The sequence below is a fragment of the Tasmannia lanceolata genome, unplaced genomic scaffold (genome assembly GCF_043159265.1).
Source record: "Tasmannia lanceolata isolate RefF3 unplaced genomic scaffold, GAP_Taslan_0.1 ptg000013l, whole genome shotgun sequence".
Lineage (NCBI taxonomy): Eukaryota > Viridiplantae > Streptophyta > Magnoliopsida > Canellales > Winteraceae > Tasmannia > Tasmannia lanceolata.
The window spans coordinates 18,344,486-18,365,228 of record NW_027518690.1 but is presented as its reverse complement, the minus strand read 5'-3'; the positions used below and the strand labels follow the sequence as shown (position 1 = coordinate 18,365,228).

At 37.8% G+C, this 20,743-nt stretch overlaps 1 protein-coding gene across 3 annotated transcripts; it reads left to right on the top strand.

Moving 5' to 3' along the window:
• The first annotated feature begins 9,750 nt into the window (after positions 1 to 9,750).
• On the top strand, positions 9,751 to 20,554 carry LOC143889921 (uncharacterized). 3 transcript variants are annotated; one of them, XR_013254995.1, is made up of 4 exons: positions 9,751 to 9,958; positions 11,822 to 13,450; positions 14,651 to 14,773; positions 18,831 to 20,554. XR_013254995.1 is itself a non-coding variant. In XM_077394323.1 (3 exons), the coding sequence occupies exon 2, from the start codon at positions 11,941 to 11,943 to the stop codon at positions 13,417 to 13,419; it is 1,479 nt and encodes a 492-aa protein (XP_077250438.1). In that variant the 5' UTR covers positions 9,751 to 9,958; positions 11,822 to 11,940; the 3' UTR covers positions 13,420 to 13,450; positions 18,831 to 20,554. The 3 variants fall into 3 exon arrangements, 2 of the variants coding, with proteins under 2 accessions (XP_077250438.1, XP_077250437.1); XM_077394323.1 differs by lacking the exon at positions 14,651 to 14,773; XM_077394322.1 differs by lacking the exons at positions 14,651 to 14,773; positions 18,831 to 20,554 and having other exon boundaries at positions 11,822 to 13,697.
• The last annotated feature ends 189 nt before the right edge of the window (positions 20,555 to 20,743 follow it).

Here is a 20,743-nt window from a genome sequence, read left to right as displayed (position 1 = left end):
CTATTTAAATAGATCAGTGTATTAAATTTCGGGACGAATCGGAATTGAAACACTCATGTAGATCGTGATTTTGAGCACACATATATATATTGAATTAAATTTAATTAAATGCTAAAAATCGTGCAAAAATACATAAAAAAATATCAAATAATCCTAGAAAAATCTGAGAATAGTGCACCTACCTGTGATGGAGATTTTGGGTATCATTTGAATATGACAAGATTTGAAGGCGGGGGATATGGAGGATTTCTCTAGTAGTTTTCTTTGAGTCTTCTTCCTCTTTTTTTCCTCCTTTTCTTTGAAAGAAGAGAGCATGGGTACTTATAGGTGAGGGATGAGCCAGGTTGCCATCTTTAGGGCCTAGAGGTGTAGGGTGGAGATTGAGTGATGGAAAAAGGAAGGGGAAAGAATGGCCAAGATCGGATTTTTCTAGAATATTCTCTCTCTTCTTTGGCATCTTCCATTTAAGCCATGGCTATGTTAAAAATGGCAGGCACTTATGCGGCCAGGATCAAGTGCTAAAGATTTAGGAACAATTCAAGGTCCAAGATGATGCCATTTGTCCTTGGAATCTTTGTAGATTTTGGAAGCAAATTTCAAGGCAAGGGAAATATCCAATTTGGTTGCCTTTGTAGAGAATGGCAACGATTTGGATGGTTGCGATTAACTGCAATCTCCATGTGATCGAAAGAACGGGCGAGATCGGGTCTCCAAATATCCTGAAATCTATGCAATGATATGGAATAAGATTGGGTGGTTGAGATCAATTTCGATCGAAAGAATGGACGAGATGATGCCTCCAAATCTCCTAGAATCTTGTAAAAGATTTTTCAAATATTTTGAATGTAAAAATCAAAAAACGCGGTTTTCAGGAGATTTTGAAGTCCGATTTCGATAATTCTTTCGCCATTAAAATCGTTAATTTTTCCTCTTTCATTTAAGCCCAATATTGCCATAGAAATATTATTTTCAGAATTTTTGACCAATGCGAGCCGTCGATTTTTAACAGCGAATCGTTTTTCCAACTGTTGATCAAATTGACGATTCGATTGATCCAACCAACTTAATCAATTTTTGATGAATGATCCTAACCTTTGAAATATGAATTTTGACAACAATTAAAGTACTGAAAGCACTGTTGTTGATAATTTGGTTAAATTATTTCGACGGCTCTCGTTCACCCACATTGATCCGTGATTTTTCACTGGGTTTTTGCTCAATTAAGTGACACAATGTTTAATCTGAATTTGAGATTAACCTTGATCGATCTTATTTTGACTAAATGATCATAAATTCTTGGTAAGGAAAGACATTAGAAAACCGATAGAAAAATACTAATTTCTTTATCGATTAAGGCAGAGCAAAATGGGGGTGTCTACATGAGGTTGTTCTCAAAGGAAAGCTTGAGCAATGCTTAAGCATAGCTGGCATGGATTCCAAGTGAGAGTCAAGGTTGGTGTCTCCTTTTCATGGGCCTGGAGGGGGAGATTATTGTGGGTTCCAGCCCATGTAGGCCCCACACCACTAGGGGTGGCCAACCGGTTCGGTTCTCGGTCCTTGGTAACTTTTTAGTTCGGTTCTCGGTTCTGTGAACCGTAAGACCGAACCGAACCGGACTACATAGTAGGACCGAACCGAACATAATCGGTTCGGTTTGGTCCGGTTCTCCGGTTCTATCCGATTAACTATCTTAATTAGTGGTTTAAAAAAAGGAAAGCTTGTCTGCAAAAAATGCCTTGTTCGATGGTCCCTAGCAAATCCCTTTAAAACTTGGAATAATGTTTTAAAAAGGCTACTGATGTTGGCACTACTATATTTTGAAAATTGCACTAACTCTGCTTATCTTTTATATTTAAATTGCTTATGAGAGCTTTTTGGGAACCGTAGTAGACTAGTAACCTTTGACAGCTGTTTAAATAATGAAAGACAAGCAGGGTTTGTGCAATTATTAATAATACAACACCAACAATAATACAACACCATATATCTTCAATAATACAACAACAAAAAAATAAAAGAGAAGATCTGATCATGTACCTGCATATATAATTAATCCTAAAAAATTTCATTAATATATCTATAATTACTTCATTGCATTGCATGATTGCATCCATAATAATCATCTCAAACCAAAATATTATAGTCATGATATCAAATTCAAACTTCCAAACCAAGTTCCAAACCACAAAAAAGCAAGCTCCTCCTCCTGCAGAAAAAAGTTCCTAAGTAAAGTTTCAAGCGCAGCAACATCGAACACTAAAAGTTAAATAATAAAGAGTTATTAGTGGACAGAAACATGATTAAGTACCTATTCCAGGCAGGTAGCAACATAGAATGATCACAATTTGTTATTCTTTGCAATTTCTGAAATTAATAAAGCAATTGTTAGTTAGCACTAGTGACAACAACAAGCAATTGATAGATATATTAACAAAGCAGTAAAGCAAGGTCCATATCATCTCACCTTTTTCGAACACTTCTTGTTCTTCTAACTCTTCCTCTTCCATGTTCATGGTCGAACTAGAGGAAGGTCGAACCCAATCCGATCCACAGATGAGTGCCTCAGCTATCTTAGGAGTTAGAGAACTCCTAAAGGGGTTTAGCACTCGTCCACCAGTGCTAAAAGTAGATTCAGAAGCCACTGTGGAAACTGGTATAGATAGGAGATCTCGAGCCATCACCGATAAAACAGGAAATCGAGCACTGTGAAAACTCCACCATCTCAGTATATCGAAGTTCTCATCCGCCTCTTCAATTCCTTCTGATAAATATTTATCTAGGTCGATTAAATTTGCACCACCTCCAACCTGAGATTGTAATCTTCTAAACTTGGCTCTTGATCTATCTTTCGCTGAAAGTTCATCCGAAACCACTCTTTCAAGCAAACTAGAACTTTGACCCACACTGCTAGCTGATGAGATAGTATTTTTGTATTCATCAAACAATATATATGTCAAACCCTTCACTACCTCCGCAACTACCTCTCCAGATGCTCCTTGGTACATTTCTTTGATCGCAAGCTGCAAGCTCAACATATTTCAACTTGTACCGTGGATCAATTACAACAGCTACAAAAAGTAGCTTGTTCATCTTACTCGAATACCCACCCCAATACTTGTCACATTTTTCTATCATTTTGCTTGCCATCGAAGAAATATCACAGTCATTTCCATTCTTCCAATCAAGCAACACATCATACAACACAGTCAACTCCTGAAAGAAATTGGATGAAGTGACAAAACTAGTGCCCGAAACCTTGTTTGTGAGCTCATAAAAATGTCGTAGAAAAACCATTAATCTTCTCACTGCAACCCAATCAGATGAAGTATGCGTGCCTACTCCATTATTTGCCTCTAAATCAACCTTAATCTGAGGTTCTATACACTCAAATCTAGCAAATGCATGTTCAAACTTTTCTGCAGCATCCAACATAAAATAAGTGGAGTTCCACCTAGTACACACATCCAGGCACAATAGATTCTTACTTTGTATTCCTTCCATTTGGACACATTCCCGAAATTTGTGTGTCCTACTAGATGAACCTCTCACAAATTTAATCGCCTCACAAATTCTAGCAATTGAGACATTATACTCTTTCAAACCATCACAAACAATAAGATTTACAATATGCGTAACACATCTCATTTGCATAAACTCTCCTCCTAACATGCTAGAAAATGAACTTTTCAACCACCTCACAAGGTTATCGTTAGCACTAGCATTATCCACAGTACAAGTCAAAATTTTTCGGATCCCCCATTCTTTCAAACACTTTTCTATGACTCTCCCCATAGCTTCACCCTTGTGATCGATTATAGGACAAAAGTTGAGAATTTTTTTATTCAATTTCCATTGATCATCAACAAAATGCGCCGTGATAGACATGAAACTCGTACCTCGATTACTAGTCCATGTATCCGTGGTAATGCAAATGCCTTGTTTACTACTCCTCAAGTAGCTTTTCAACTTGCATTTCTCACCCTCGTATAAATTTACCACCTCCCTCTTGCATGTTTGCCTCGATATTGGGATGAAGCGCGGTTGTTCGACAAACTTGAATGGAAGTTCACCTATCCATAATAAAGCAAACAACCAATTGTCAATATTCAATCAACATAATTAAATTAAAAAATAACCTTGAATTGAATGGATACGAACCTTCCATAATCATCAAGGCCATTTCCCTCTTAATAGATGCGTGATCAAACTTCCATGTCGTTAGTGAAGATTCACCAGATTTATCCATGGAAAAGGTCAATTGTGATTGACCACTAGAAGCTAAAGCTTGCGGCTTCTTTTTACAAACCTTCAAGTGCTTCCACAAAGATGAAGTCCCGTTAACGCCACTTTTGCACTTATACTCCTTCTCACAATAATTACACTTGCATATATCCAAACCATAAAGTGAAGATTCACCACCACTAGCAACATCATCTACGTTGGGTTTCAGTTTTCGGTGAAAATGAGTCCAAATAGCGGATCTCGGCTGCTGCGATTTTCCGCTTCTCTTTGTCGAAGTAGTAGTAGCGACACTCGCATTTTCAGTTTCTTCATCGTTGATGTCAATATCAGCATCATTGTTGTTGATGTCGTCGACCACCAACGACGGGAGTGTATCAGAAGAAGAACTCCATGACATTCTTTAGCTGGCATGGGAAAGGGAAAAGAATATATTCAGTCATAGAAAAGACAGAGAAATGGAAAAGACAGAAACTAGAAGGAAGAATTCTATTAAATTATTAAAACAAGACCCAAGAAGAAGAAAAAAGAAAACCATCATTCAAAAGAAAAAAAAAATCATTCAACATTCGAAACATAGGAAGACCCAAAATAGAACAATAACCCTAATTGAAATTAAAAAGAAAGAAAAGAAAGATCCATAAAGAATATTCAATCAGAGCAAAGACCCATAGAGAGAAAAAATAATAAACCAAAATCAGAACAAGAAACCCATAACAAAGAATTCAATCAGTAAAATACCTAGATTACATAGAATGAAATCAAGATTACAATGGAAAGATATAATTATAGAATATTCTAATCTACCCTACTTACTAATTCAATCTAGCTGCCTAATCTAGTGGGTTTACCTCAATCGACCAACTTGCCTAATCTAACACCATATGATCCAACGGTAAATCTAGAAACCATCTCACATATTCTAATTTCTAACACAAGAACATCTTGCAAGTCAATCTCATTTGTAAATAAGAACAGATACTAGTGGTATCAAAAGAGACCCTAATTAATAAATTAAATGTTTGATAATTATAGGATTAATTATTTGTTAATCTAGAAATCAATCTCATTTATTATTCTTTCAGGGCATGTTTGGGCGTTTGGCAAGCATTAAAAAAATTCATGGAATAGTTTGGATTCCTAATGTAAGATTGGAGCAGATGGAGAGATTTGAAGGGCCGGTGAGGGAGGAGAACATGAGATGTGAGGCTGGAAAACATGGAAAAATAAAAAAAACTATTGTAAATAGCGAATCTTTTCTGATTTATCTTACTAAAACACATGTTTTTTTTTTAATATCAGCCGTGCGTTCCCTTTACCATTCAGGCATTCAAAAAAAAAAAAAGAACATCAGAAACTCAGAAAGAAAGAAGAGATATTACCTGGAATGGATAAAACAGTCACAGAATAGGGGGCGCAAGAGGGCCGGAGCGATGCTGGGACGATTGGGGAAGGGGGGAAGCCAACAAATGTTACAAACCCTAGAAAAGCTTTTTGGGTTTTTGTCTTTTTGAGAGGAGAAGTCGAAGAGGCGAAAATAGAAAAGTGAGAAAACCCTAGAAAATAGAGTGCGTTAGTGGGTTATGGGTTTTTGAAAATTTTCATTCATGAATTGTGAATTCGTGACAACTGATAAGTTATGTTGGGCTCCAGAAGAGTTCGGTTCTTCTGTTCCAGAACCGAACCAAATACAATTTACATGTACCCGAACCGAAAATGTTTGGTTCTTCATAAGTGGAACCGACCCAAACCCAAATTTTTTTCTAAGCAGTTCGGTTCAGGTTTTTTATTCGGTTCTGGGTCGGTTCTTCGGTTTTGGCCACCCTTACACACCACACACTGATTCCTTATTGAAATAGGAAATAAGAGTCGGTGGTGTGGTGTGTGCCATGAAAAAAAGAAAAGAAACAGTGCCGTGTGTGGGTATGTTGCCAACTGGGGAAAACTCAAAAATAGTGGGCTGTGCACATTTTCTAAAAACGCGAATAGAGAAAAAGAGAGAGAGGGGAGAAGAAGAAGAGAAAAAAAAGAAACAAGGGTTTTCTTTGTGTGTTTAGGGGTTTTGCTTGGAGTCAAAACCTAGGGCCTATTTTGGGGTGTTCTTCTTGGAGATTTTCACCGAGCCGTTAGATCCTTTCGTTGTACAGAGACTTTGCAAGGATTTGGGCTTCTTCGACTTGGAGATCGAAGTGGGTATTTTTTGGTGAGAAAGTGGGTTTTGTTGTTCGCAACGAGGTAACCCTTCATCTCTCTTATTTCTTGTATTTGCTCAAGTTTCGGGAGAAAGACGTTGTATTACTTATTTGATTAGTGGATATTTCGTCGGATTCGCCCCGTGGTTTTTCCCTCTTCATTGGAGGGTTTTCCACATAAATCTTTTGTGTTCTCTTGTGTGATTGCTCTCTTGTTGGTTTGGTTTCTTTAATCCACATATTTATTTGCTTCGTAATTAAAGTGGGTTATCTTCGGCGAAAAACCCAACAATTTGAACTTAAGTGGAAACCAATCATACCTCTGACCACAATGATAAGATGGTGATGCGACAAAATCCATGCGATCAGACTGTTGAAGACGCTCCCCGTGAATACCCTATGTCCATCACTGGAGATATCTCCCAATGTAACCAAGTCTGGATGCTAAGATCAATAGAATCTTAGTCTGGGCATGGTAGATTAGGGAGCACCCAGAGAGAAACCATCAAGTAAAATAAACCATTTAAATGATTAGAGATTAGGGTTAAGTTTCCCCCACACTCTTTCTAACTTATGGCCCTTAAGAGAGGTCTTACCTTAATTAGGGTTAAGGAATCCCTAAACCTAATTGCCTAGGTTAGCAACATGGGTCACACTCATGGAAAACGTTTCCAAAAATAGTATCATATTAGTTATATATTCATTTTCATTAGGGGCAGTTTGGATACGTGGATTTTAGAATCTTGGATTTCCTCTAAATCTTGGAGGGCAGACAAGGGAAGAAGGAGACCATCATGTCGTTCTCTCATTACTCACCCCTTTCCATCGAGTGAGAGTAGGAGATCGTCCTAAATTCAGGTTTTAGAAACTCAAGATGGGGAAGAGGATTTCTAATACCTGGATTTCTTACTTAAAATCCAAGATAATGAACCATTTTCAGATCTTACCAGGCCTGCAAATCCAGAATTTTACACCACTTTCAAACTAAAACCTGAATTCTAAAATCCATGTATCTTTGGATACGTGAATTTTAGAATCCAGGTCTTAGTTTGAAAGTTATGTAAAAGAGGGGCAGAAAACGATGGACATCCTTCTTCTCTCGTCTGCCATCTTGGATTTTGAGTGAGAAATCCAGGTTTTAGAAATCTCTCCCCATCCTCAGATTTCTGAAACCTAGAAAATGTCGATCTCCTACTCTCTTGCTTGATGGAAAGAAGGGTGAGAAATCAGAGAATGACCTATGGTCTCCTTCTTCTCTCTTCTTCCATCTGGAATTTTGTGGAAATCCAAGATTCTAAAATCCGGGAATCCAAACTGCGCCTTAGGTTTAGAAAAATTGGAAACACGTGCAGAGCCTAATTATAAAAAATAATAAAGAAAGAATCTTACATGTACTCCTCCATTACTTATAAGAACACCCTTTAAACTATTTTTTCTTCATTTTTTTCCTACTGACCTCTCTTCTATATTCTATTTTTTTTCTTTATGCTTTTGAAAGTAACCTTTCCTTCCATTTTCACGCTTGTGATAATGACCCTTTCGGGATGCAGAGAGAAGGAAAAGGTGTTCTTATAAAATGCCAAGTTGGTCTGTAAAAGCTCTCAGCAGGAATAAAAAAAATAGCTGCATGAGAAAAAGAATATCCAAGATAATGCACATGAGGGAAGATTCTTTTCGTGGTATGTTTTGCAAGCTTGAATTTTTTCTTGAAATATCTTTCCTTGGAAAAAAAGATAAACCTTGATTTAGTGTTTTTTGCTGGAATAGTTTTAGCTGAAGACCAAACTATGATCCTAAATTTATCTACAATGAATTTCAACGAAAAAATAAAAATTTAGGTCGTCTCAGGTCATCCAGAGCTTCTTCAATCTGCTACAGATCAAACTACCTGCAAGCCATTCAAGATCTGCAAAGAGCACTCATAATGCGGAATCCAGGATTGTGAAATCCACTAAAACTAGGGGTGTTAACGGATCCACTTCAAATTGGATCCACCTACATCTTAGTCACTATCCATTCAAATCTCTTTATCGGTCAGATTGGATTCGGAGTAGTGTTTTTCTGATCATACTTCCTACTTCTTGGTCACGATCCATTTCAAATCGGACCATCCATCAGAGTGTCCTAGTAGTTCCTATTTACTTCTTACACACTTAAAAGTCCTTAGAAAAGGACAAGTGCAAACATAACAAGTAGTTGAGAAGGTAAGCCCCAATGGTGGCAACACTGTGTGGGCTAAGGACTTAGGGTCAATGGTTAGAGAATGAAGAGAAGAAGGTGACTCGAGACTTCAGAGAATGAAAAAATACTAAAAAAGAATCATTCTAAAAGATGCATAAGACTTACTTCTTACACACGTAAAAGTCCTTAGAAAAGGACAAGTGCAAACATAACAAGTAGTTGAGAGGGTAAGCCCCAATGGTGGCAACGCTGTGTGGGCTAAGGACTTAAGGTCAATGGTTAGAGAATGAAGATTGGTGACTCGAGACTTGAGAGAATGAAAAAATACTACGAAAAGGAATCATTCTAAAAGATGCATATGACTTATTTTTATTAAAATACTCCTAAAATAATTCTTAAAATTTTAAAAAAATAGAGGGTAATTTTGTAAAGTAGTATAATAAAATCGGATTTAGGACTTTCCCGTGGGAATTTGTTGGTTGTTTGGATCCGATCAGTAATAATTTCGGATCCTAGGGTCTTGAAATGGAGATCTTGGTAATGTGTCCAAATCCTGTCCGTTTAACTTCGGATTTAGATGGTGCGCCGGACTGTCTGGGTCCATTGACACCCCTAATTGAATCCAAGATTTTATAAGCTAAATCCTGGATTATAAAATCCAGGTTTTACCCAAACAATAATTCCATTCTCCCCCTTTTCTTTCCCGGACACCCCATTGTATTGTAAAATGAGAAGTCACAAATACACTAGAGGGGTTGGCTATGGGAAGAAAAGGGAGAGAATATATTAAGGGAAATGTTATCAGCACTACTGTATTTTGATGAGGGCACTCGTCACTTTATTAAAAGTGAGGTATGGCCCGCACCATTGGATGATCCAAACCGTCCATTAGATGAGCCACAGCCTAAATAGGTTGTGTCCCGAAAATCATTTCCATAGGTTGATTCTAACCTTCCGATCTGAATGTTAGAGGGTTGACCCTAACCTTAATAGATCTGAGGGTTAGGATAAACCTATGGAAATAATTTTTTGGGGCACAACCTATTTAGTCCATTTGGATCATCCTATGGTGCGGGCATACCCGTAATTTTAATAAAGCGAGGAGTGCCCTCATCAAATTATTTTTGTGAACAAATGTGCAGAATTATCAGGTGGTCCTCTGTCTTCCAAAGTAGGAGAGAAATGCGTGAAAAAAGAGTGTCGTTATCAAAACCGGGGGGTGGGGGCGTTATTGCCCCCAAAAGCCTAAAACCCCACTGAGACTCAAGAGGCATTTTGCTGCTGTTTGTGTTTCTGAAAGTTCTCTCCACAGAATGAAAGCTATTTTTTTTTCTAGGGTTTCCAAGGCAAGTCCATTTCCCCTTTTTTCGTCCTGCATTTGTATCAAAAATACGATTTTTAAGGAGATTCAAGAATTGGATTCTAGGGTTTTGTGTAACATCAAATGCATTTACATGATTTTAACTTCCTGGATTTTACCAACTGCATTTTATAAGTTAAAACCTGGATTTCATAAGCTAAGACTTGGAGTTTACAATCCTGAAAATGTAAAATCCAGGTTTTAGCTTATAAAATCCTTTGTGTTTTTCACACTAGTGATGAATATTTTCAACTGGGTCATGAGATTTTTTACTCTCTTTTGAAATCTTTAGAGCTAACTGAACTCAGAATGTAAATTTATGGTTGATTTAAGTTTATCTTCAACTGGGTCATGATATTTTTCTCACATTTAACCATAGGATGATCCAAACCGTCCATTTGATGATCCACAAAGTAAATAGGTTGTGCCCAAAAAAATCATTTCCATATGATGATCCTAGCCCTCCCAATCTATAGAGGAACTGCATATTATGGGAGCTTCTATAGATCAGAGGGTTGGGATCATCCTGTGGAAATGATTTCTGAGGCACAACCTATTTACGTTGTGGCCCATCAAATGGACGGTTTGGATCATCCTATGGTGCGGGCCGGACATTATTTTTTGAAAAATGCTTGACTATACAGGGCTGCACCATATAAAAACTTGGATAGTAGATAATATGGTGACAGATGATGGTTTAAGGCTAAGCCCGTAGGGTTGCACCATATAAAAACTTGGATAGTAGATAAGATGGTGATAGATGATGGTTTAAGCCCGTAGAGTCCAGTGTTTTTCAAAAAGTAATGTACAGCCCGCACCATAGGGTGATCCAAACCGTCCAATTGATGGTCCACAACGTAAATAGGCTGTGCCCCAAAAAATCATTTCCATAGCCATAGGATAGGAACTGCATATTATGGAAAATTCTATAGATTGGAGGGTTGGGATCATCCTATGGAAATGATTTTTTTGGGGCACAACCTATTTATATTGTGGCCCATCAAATAGACGGTTTGGATCATCCTATGGCGTGGGCCGGACAGTACTTTTTGAAAAAATGCTGGACTATACAGGCTTACACCATATAACCTGTTTTAACCATGGGCTCCCTTCAGTGTCTGTGTGAGATCTTTCCATTGTTATGAAGCCACTAGGATGGGGGTGGCAGTGAATTTATCATTTCTCTATTAGATATTTTCTCATGATTCTTTTTCTTCTAGTTTTGGAAATTTCTTACTGTTTGGATTTGGAAGCAGAAGCTGGGATGGAAGTTTTTGATGTTTTTCAAAGTGCATGTTTATGTTTAGAGGAATGATAGATGTAAGGGCCCTCTTTACGCAAGGGCTAAAGAAGGGCTCTGGAAAACTTCCACGTCATTAAATGCAACCGAATTCAGTTTCTCAACCGAATTTAAAAATGACGTGGATCTATTCAAGGGCCCTTCTCCGGCCCTTGCATAAAGAGGGCCCTTGAAAGGGAAATGATATCAGCACAACCATGTTTTAATAATTGCACAGTCCTAGCTTATCTTCTATTTTTTAAATGGCTTGTAAGAGTTTTTTGGTAACTGTGATAACCTTTTGACAGCTCTTTAAATACTAAAAGACAAGATGCATTAGCGCATATAACAAAACATGGTCGTGGTGATATCATTTCCCTGCTTGAAAATGTCAGATCATTTTAGGAAGTAGAAGTTGTGATCAAAAGTCACAATGGATTTTGTTGAATATACCGAATTCAGGATTTCTAAGTATCGGGGTTTAAATTTAAGTTAGAGATAAATAGAAAAAAGATGGGGTCTTTTATGTTTAACTGTCATAATATTTGTCTCCTTTCTTGAAAATTTCAGATCATTTTAGGAAGTAGAAGTTGTGAGAATCACAGTGGATTTTGTTGAATGTACTGAATTCAATACTTCAAAGTATTGGGGTTTAAATTCAACAAAAGTGATCGATAGATAGAAAAAAGATGGGTTCTGATAAGGTGGAAGAAGCTCTTAAATATAAGGTAAAGGCTGAATCAATGATTATTAGTGAGGATTACACGGAAGCTAGGGAGATGATAAACAAAGCACAACAGATTTTTCCAGCTCTTATAGATGTTTCTGAGATGCAAGCTGTCTGTAACATACTCTGTGCTGCCAACATGGAACTTCCAGGCTGTGGAATTGACTGGTATTGGGTTCTTCAACTCCAACCTTCGGCAAATGATGATGAAATAAAATCCCAATATTCAAAGCTCACTGCCCTCTTAGAACCTGTCGATAAAAAATTCCCTGGCACTGAATCTGCTCTGAAATTTATTAGAGACGCTCAATCTGTGCTTTTGGATGGCGTAAAGCGTTCCGTGTTTGATTTAAAGAGAAATGCAAGCAGGAGGGGTTGCAGGTATTTGAATTCGGAGACACCAAATGTTAGTGAACTCACAAATGCGGACGTGGAAGCGACTGCTGCGGGGAGCATATCTAATGCTCAAAGTTCTTTGAGTAAAAGGTCTGTTGATGAGACCTATGATGAAAGTAATGGAATATCTGTATTGGAGAAGCCGCGTTCAAAGAGGCTAAGAGATGTAGACATTGTTGATTTGGTTACGGAGAGGTCAGTTGTTAATGCTTTGAATTATGTAGGAGTGAAAGAGCATGTAATCCATAAACCAATGGAGAAAACCAATGCCCAAGAAGCAAGGATTTCTGCTCAAATGAAGTCTCAAAGAAGTGGAGGAGAAGAGAGACTTCAAGATAATGTAGGTTTACAAATGGGTTCCAATGTTAATAGTTCAGATCCACAAACACAAGTCTATAAGCGCAAATGGTCGGTGAATGATTTTGCTGAAGATCAGATATGGGCTGTATATGATGGTCCAGACGCCATGCCCCGGCTCTATGTTAAAGTTAATAATGTGATTTCACCAAATAAAGTATGTGTGACTTATTTGGAACCTCATCCCATGCATGATGACGAGATTCTATGGGTGGAAGAAAATCTACCATTTGTTTGTGGGATATTTAGAGCCAGTAGAACAACCGTTAACTTGGAGATGTCGAAGTTCTCATTCCTAGTTAAATGTGAGCGGAGTATGAAGAAATCTTTCTACAAAATTTACCCACGGGAAGGCGAAATTTGGGCGTTATATAAGAAATGGCACAACCAATGGAAAGTTTCTGACTATAACAACTACCAATGTCATGTTGTGGAGATCCTTTCAGATTTTTCTGAGGAATCCGGCATGAGCATTGCTAGATTGGTGCCGGTGAATGGTTGTATGACATTTTACCAGAGGGAAGTATATGAGGGGTTCAAGTTGGTCCAATTGCTTTCAAGAATGGACTTGCTTAGTTTCTCTCATCGAATCCCGGCTTTTGATGTGCCTGGCATTGAAAATCATGGCATCCCAAAAGGATCATGGCACCTTGAACCCAATGCATTGCCTCCAAAATCCCGCACGTAGTTTTCGCTTGGAGCTTCTTTCGGAAGGGACGGTATGTGACTTGAAGATATATGTAAATCTTGTGAGAAAGTTCTAACACAATTTTATTTAGCTGTAGTAACTGGTGCTATTGTACTTCACTGATTTTGGATGTGCTCGGATTGTAGTCCTTGTACTTTTTGAATGCTTCGTGTTCGTTTTTGTAATTAAGAAAGCAGTAGTTTTAGTACTTGCAAAAACCAATGGTGTTTGTTGTTTTGAAGTTTTAAGCATGCCATGAAGGGAAAAGGTTGTTCTCATATGCCCTTGTTGGAAACCAAAGGAGTCCATGGTGTTGTCTGCTCTATTCGATTCTCCCTAATAAATTGTGACTGATTGGATTGAAAATCAAAAGGACAAAAGATTTCATTTCAGCATTATCTCTTATTTTAGCCACGACGCTGTTTGCTCTACTCGATTTTGTCTACACGTACACGTCTATCTCACTAGTTTGCTGCTATAGAACATAATATAATTGAGACCTCTCTTGATGGTCAACATTTCAATACAAAGAATAGCATCATTCGGTGCTTTCTTGGCATGTCCAAACTATATGGATTGGCTAATGAGTCTCGATGTATACCTCCATTACCGATCAAGTTAATATCTGATGAAGCATTCCATTTCAATCTGAATCATCATGTGGTATTTTCTGTTCAACTACACCATCTTTCCTTAACCAATTTCAATTTTAATGGAGAGTTCCCGTTCTCCAATACTTTCCTGATATGAGCATTATCATTCTCTTCTAGATTTCTTGGGCTTTGAATAGTGACTATATTCAGAATCTGATGTTTCTGCACTTTTTCATATCAATTTAGTGTGAAGATTTCTTTCTTACCAATTATTTGAATTCACACTAGTAACAGATTGAGAGTCCAATGATGGCAATTTGAATATTTCTTCTGAATCTCTGATTCAACCATGCCACCTCTTATGGGAGTTTTTTTTTTGGGAGTTTTGAAAGGTTTAAATCTTGATATTAGGAAAACCCACCTACTTTCAGCACTCTGATCACACTAGATATTGGTAGGCAAATACATGTCCCAGCTTTAATTTCAAGTTTCATTGTCTTTAATTAAGTTACTGTACCTTTTCAGAAAATAATGGTATGCTATTATCAGCAATAGTATCACAATTTGTTGATATTTAACATTTCTCAGCACAGAAAATTATTTAAATTCTATCTGACTGATTGGATTGCTGTATTTAGTGTCTATGATCCCACTGGAAGAGTCGGGAAGGAAGCCGGTTTAGCTGTTATTTTGGAATCTATGAATGGAAATATGCCTTAAGATACATGAACATATCCCAAGGTCCTCATTTCTCGGGAAGGGTATATCTCTCTGTATTTTGATTTTTTTTTTTGTTATTTTTGGATTTATATTGGGACAAAACTGGGAAAATAAAAAATTTAAGAATAAGATTAGGGCAACAAATAATATCGTGAATTTATCATGATATTATTGTGATATTTTTGCGATAAAATAAATTATAAAGATGTCTTGGGGATTTTTTAGAATCTCCGGAAAGATTGTAGACATTGCTACTATCTTAGAGTTTCAAAGATTTGAAACTTCATTTTAGCATATGTTGTGGACCCCAATATAGGATCTCCCATTAATGTTGCATTATACCCTGTCCGTTTAACTAACTGTTTTCTTACCTAATTTGTGAAAGAGGATGTGAGGGAAATGTTTCAAGTACCATAACCATAGTTTCAAAACTCCACAACATCAGCGTGGACTCCTGATGCAAGGCTTAGGCATCATTTCCTCTTCATTTCATGTGTGTGGGCCATCCAAGGGATGACTTGGCCATTTTCTTGACATTTTAATTGAGAATAATGTAGTTTAGTGGCTTAGATGGGTCTTTAGGCAATTGCTAATAACCTAGGGTCATTTTAGGAATTTTCATGTTGTGTGGCTGATATATAAAGCCAATTTCATTTCATTCCAAATGAGTCTCTGAATTGTAATCAATTTAGGAGAAGATCTGGAAATCTTTGTTTTGGAGGGAAACTCTCCATTTTTGGAGAAATTGCCTTGTTGAAATCGAACAAGAAGAGAAAACGGCAAGCTTGATTCTCGACCTTTCTCACATTGAGAACTTCCTGCTTTCGCTCTTGCAAGGGAATTTCTTGTGTACTCCTTTGGGACACATTTTTGCTATGGACTCTCCTTACCTGAGTCTTTAGTTTCATAAAGGAGAAGAGAAACATTCAGTTAAATGACGTAAATGAGTTAAGCTTGTGACTTGTGCATTCTCTATTTGTTATTGTTTGTTTGCTATGGACTCTCATTACCTGAGTCTTTAGTTTCATTTAGGAGAAGAGAAACATTCAGTTAAATGACGTAAATGAGTTAAGCTTGTGACTTGAGCATTCTCTATTTGTTATTGTTTGTTATTCTTCTGAAGCATCTGAACTCCAGCCCTCAGAAAAAGCTATGTCGATAATTTGAGAACTCTCTAATTCTATGACCTATGTTATCTGAGATTCAATGCCATTCAAAAAAAAAAAATGTTATCTGAGATTCAGTTGTTTTGAAAATCTGGAGCTACATCAAGGCAAGAACATAATTCTGCTCCCTTGTCACATTGACCGATCACCTTGAGCTACTTGAATCCTACTATAACTTTGGGCTTAGTTGTCTGACATGAATGGCTTCCCTTCAACTTAAGAACTAAAGACTTAATGTCAGCTACATGAGCAGAGCTTTAGTATTGAACCTGCAGAAGAGTTATTGATATGGGCAGACTTAGAGGCTGTTGACAGATTTCTCGGCAACCACATTCCACAACCATCAAAGATCTTGCTTCTTACCTTTGTTCGGAGTAAGGTCACCGTTTCTGCGCATTTTCCCTGCACCAACTAACCAGTTCAAAAAAAAAAACACTCCCTCGTGTTGACTCCCTTTTAACTTGGTCGTGTTCTTGTCTAAGTCTGTGTTCTGCCCTGTAAAGACAATTAAAACTCTTTTGAAACCCTCGACCACGTCGTGCCAAGTGGACTAGGATTTGATTTGGTTGCATTTTGACTGCATCCGTGTTTTGAAACACTAACCTTAACATCTGTGACAAAATAGGTGTCATTGTTGCGACACTAGGAAGCCTTATTCTGAGTTTCCAATTGTTGAAGTAGTAAAACAACATATTATATTTCTTGATCCGCCGTCCCCTCATGCATGTTTATTATGACAATAGAATTACTATACTGATGATTGATTTTGATTTGCTGACATGCATGTCTCGCTTCAGCTAGGGGTGCAACTCGAGTTGGGTTGGGTCAGGTTGACGCCAGCTCTAGCCAAACCCGAGATAGCATTCCCTCAACTCTGTCCCAAGCCTCCGGTCGATGAAGTTCAACCCTAACTGACCCCGCCTCTAAATCTCTCAAACTTAACCGGGTTGAGTCAGTAGGGGTTCGGGTTTGCCCAGGGCAAAAACAGAAAAATACAAAAAAAAAAGACCTAATATTTAGAAAATCACAACAAGATTAGAGGACTGAGGTTGTTTGGGTTTGGTTTGGTTTGGCCAAGGCCTCAACCCTCACCCTGTTAGGTACCTTACCGATACGCCAAAAGCTCCAAAGCTGATGGCACACGTTAGGCAAGGCCTTTTAAACCTGTCCCATACCAGGCTGGGTCCCACCCAGTCTCATACCTAGGCGGGCCCACACTTAGGACCGTAACATACCACTGCACTTCCGCATCTGCCATCCTCGGCGGCCCACTCTGTGACGGCTTTCACTTTGGCCTTTTTTCCAGGTAGCGCTTTTCACAGGTCGCCCCTTCCATGACTCGAACACGGGACGTGGTGGCTGCTCTGATACCAAATTTTAGGTACCTTACCGATACGCCAAAAGCTCCAGAGCTGATGGAACACGTTAGGCAAGGCCCTTTAAACCTGTCCCATACCAGGCTGGGTCCCACCCAGTCCCATACCTAGGCGGGCCCCTACTTAGGACCGTAACACACCCAACATGAAATTAAACATGGTTGACTTTTTCCAACCCTAATCCAACCCAACTAAAGGAAATGCCAACCCAACCCGAGCCGAAATCGGGTTGAACCTGTCGGGATTGGCTTGTGCCCTACCCAAGTTGCACCCCTACTTTCAACCACAGCAACAGTTGCTTTTCAATGGAAAGAAGATTATGAATGTGGCAGCGCCTAGTTTCCGTAATTGTTAGGGATGGGTATTGTATTTTTACTTCCTTTAATTGCATTTGGTATGAATCATCTGCAGCCCTTTATAATTTTATTGGAATTTAGGATCAGTTGAATTCTCCCTTTTTCAATTCTTTAAAAGATTTGATTGTTTTATGATGTAATAAGGATTTCAAATTGTGCTGGCGTGAGTTCTTGTACTATTTTATAGATTTATAACCATTAACTGAACCAAATAGAGCATTTGATTCCTTGTGTTCTAATTCCTGGGCTGGAGTTTCAGTGAACTGAATAGAGTGAACAATTCAGTTTTTACTTACTGGTTTTTATTTTTTTCATTGTAATTCATCCTTGTCTAAGAACTTATTCCTCCAATATCATCATTCTATTTAAAATTACATCTATCTCTTGTCTTGAGATTTTGATTATTTTCAATCCAATTATTTCTTTGTTCCTACTTATGTTTTGTTTAAGTGAATGGACTTTTTATTCACCGTTTTATTTCACTTTTCTAGGAGGGTTACTGGAGTCTTTAAGATACCATCTATAAGATAATCAAATCTATTTAACAAAAAGATTTTCACTTGGTATGCCTTGTTGTCTGGGCATAAGTTCTTTTGTCTTCATCAACTTTTATTCTTGGAAATGATCTCGATAGGCATCATTCAAAAAGAAAAAAATGATCTTGATAGGATGCATAACCTTTTAGTAGAGCGTCCTTGACCACGATTGAGTTGCAAAGTCAACAAGAGGAACTTATGTAATCGTATTCCATGTTTTTAACGTGTTCTTACTGGAATACTGTTTGTTTTTGGGTAATATTTTCTCATTAGATTCTGTTTTCATGGTATGAGGATTTCCGTTGGAACGGGTTAAATTTTAACTATGTTTGGTAGACCATAGTCAGAAAACTCTAAAATTTCTCAGAGATCCAACGACTATGATCAATCAATTGGAGCTGAAATTTTGACATTGTCCCCCAAAAGGGATTTCTTGCCACACTAAAATTTGAAAGAGATCCAACTATTAGATCTCATTTGGAACAATTTATAAAAAAAACAATTTCTCTAAAATTGAAGATTTTCAAAGTGGTTTTTCTTGAAATTCTCTAATTGGATTCCATCTAGTTCACTACAAGTTCATTTGGATAGCCATGAAAGTTGGATAGACTTGGAAATTGACATCACTTTCCTATTCCGAGTTGTGTTTCGGCGTTTTTCACAGGCAACCCGACATTCCTTCTCGGCAGTGAATTTTATGAATAAGAGGTTTTGCACTTTCCTCTCGATTCAAGCGAAATTAAATGGGAATGAAAAGGGAAAGCTGGGATCACCTCCATCTTTGTCTCCTCCTTTCAGTCAAAGGCATTGCGTTCGGTTTCAGCGACAAGTATCTACTAGAAAAAAACTCCAGGTGATTTGGCTATTCAACCCACCATTATAGAAAGCCCGTATTTTGTCGATTTGCCTTCTGCATTGAAGATCGATGCTGTCAGTAGTAGGAACATTAAGCTGCAATGAAAGCAGCCATTCATTACCTATTTATCAGTAAATGGGTAGTAATTAGTAAATGACGAAAAATATATTGCCAACCTTCCGATGTTTTACCTATTTATTATCCCATTTATTAGCTTTTAATCCCCAACTTCTATAAAGAGAAGAATACATGCGGTGAGTGTCTTACTCCTTTTGCATCTCTGGGCCATCTGTAAGTGTCTTTTATCCCCTTTCGTCAGTTAGCACATCTTGTGTTTCTTGTAATGCTTGAAAAACAACAGGGTTTAGTTCCCCCTTTCATCAGTTAATGTATCCATTTATTACCTATTTGTGCATAACATATTTTGCAAATGTCATATTTTGCTTATAGCATTAGTGTGGTTTTCCTTTTGATATGGTTCAGTTCTGGTATCCTGTTTTAACCAAACACCATTGTTTATACTGAGAATACCATCTAGAGTTGATGTAAGAAAAATAAAAAATGCCATCTTGGTACTGCCTGTCATTATACCTCCAACCAATGCTCTGAAATCAAATCCTTTTGAAAATTATAAATGGTCCAATTGATGTTATATATCAGGGCATTTGTATGCAATTGTTAACATATACAGTATTTTGACTAATACTCTTAGAATGTGTGTAGCTTTGCCTATTGCTGACAGATTTAAGGGTTTTGTATCCGCAGGTAGCTGTTGTGGTACGTGCATTTTCGAAATTTAATCCAAACCATTAGGATCATTGTGGTTCTTAAGAGCTTTTATATGGTGTGTGGGTCTGAAGTCAAGAATTTTTTCAAAAGTACAGTGGGGTCTGCTTAAAAGGATGATACAAACTGTTCATTTGTTGGACCACAACGTAAATAGGTTGTACCCCATAAATCATCTCCATTTGATGATCTAACCCTCCGATTGATCATCCTTTGAAGTGGGCCCAGCTGTAATTCTGGAAAATTACTGGACTTCACGCGCACACAACATATAATTTCTTGTGGTTCTTTGTTTTCTATGGAATGTCTGTTGATCGCTTTCTCTTCTTCACCATTACTTAGATTATCATCTGGCTATAACTTTCATGAAAAGAAGAAGTACAGATGAGTTCATCTTACTGTGGTTCTTGTGGGCTTTTTGCAGGTTTTGCATTAGAAGGCAAAGAGCAAATAAAGCTGTTTGCCGTGGGGATGTGCCGATCAATTTACATCTGTTAATCTCATCCATTCAAATCCCTTCTTCCCCTCGACGGATAGGTTATCCCTCAGTAAAATGGTGCCCTTGATATCTCACATTTTTGGATGTATTTGTGTCTTTTGTTCACACAAAATTCCCTCTATGCATCTTAAGACTTATACATAGTTTCAGCAAGGTTAAGGGGTTGTCTGCCTTGCAATATCATTCCACTTTGTACATAACTTTTCCTCTTCTTCCATATAGCTAAGGGCAAAAAGTATTTCCATTTTGTGATGGTCTTTCCTTGTTCTCTCAACCAGTCCTTCCAGCTTAATGTGACAATCACAGCAATACCAGGGACCACCAATATGTAAATTATGTGCATTGTTTGGCAACAATGAAAAAGTAGAGCCAGTTGCGAGACATGAGCGGAGAGGATGAGATCTAAGAGCATGAAAAGCCCCTGAAAATGTGGAAA

Bases quoted from the DNA above. Each gene is read 5' to 3' on its own strand.
- LOC143889921 (XM_077394323.1), top strand. From the start codon at position 11,941: ATGGGTTCTGATAAGGTGGAAGAAGCTCTTAAATATAAGGTAAAGGCT.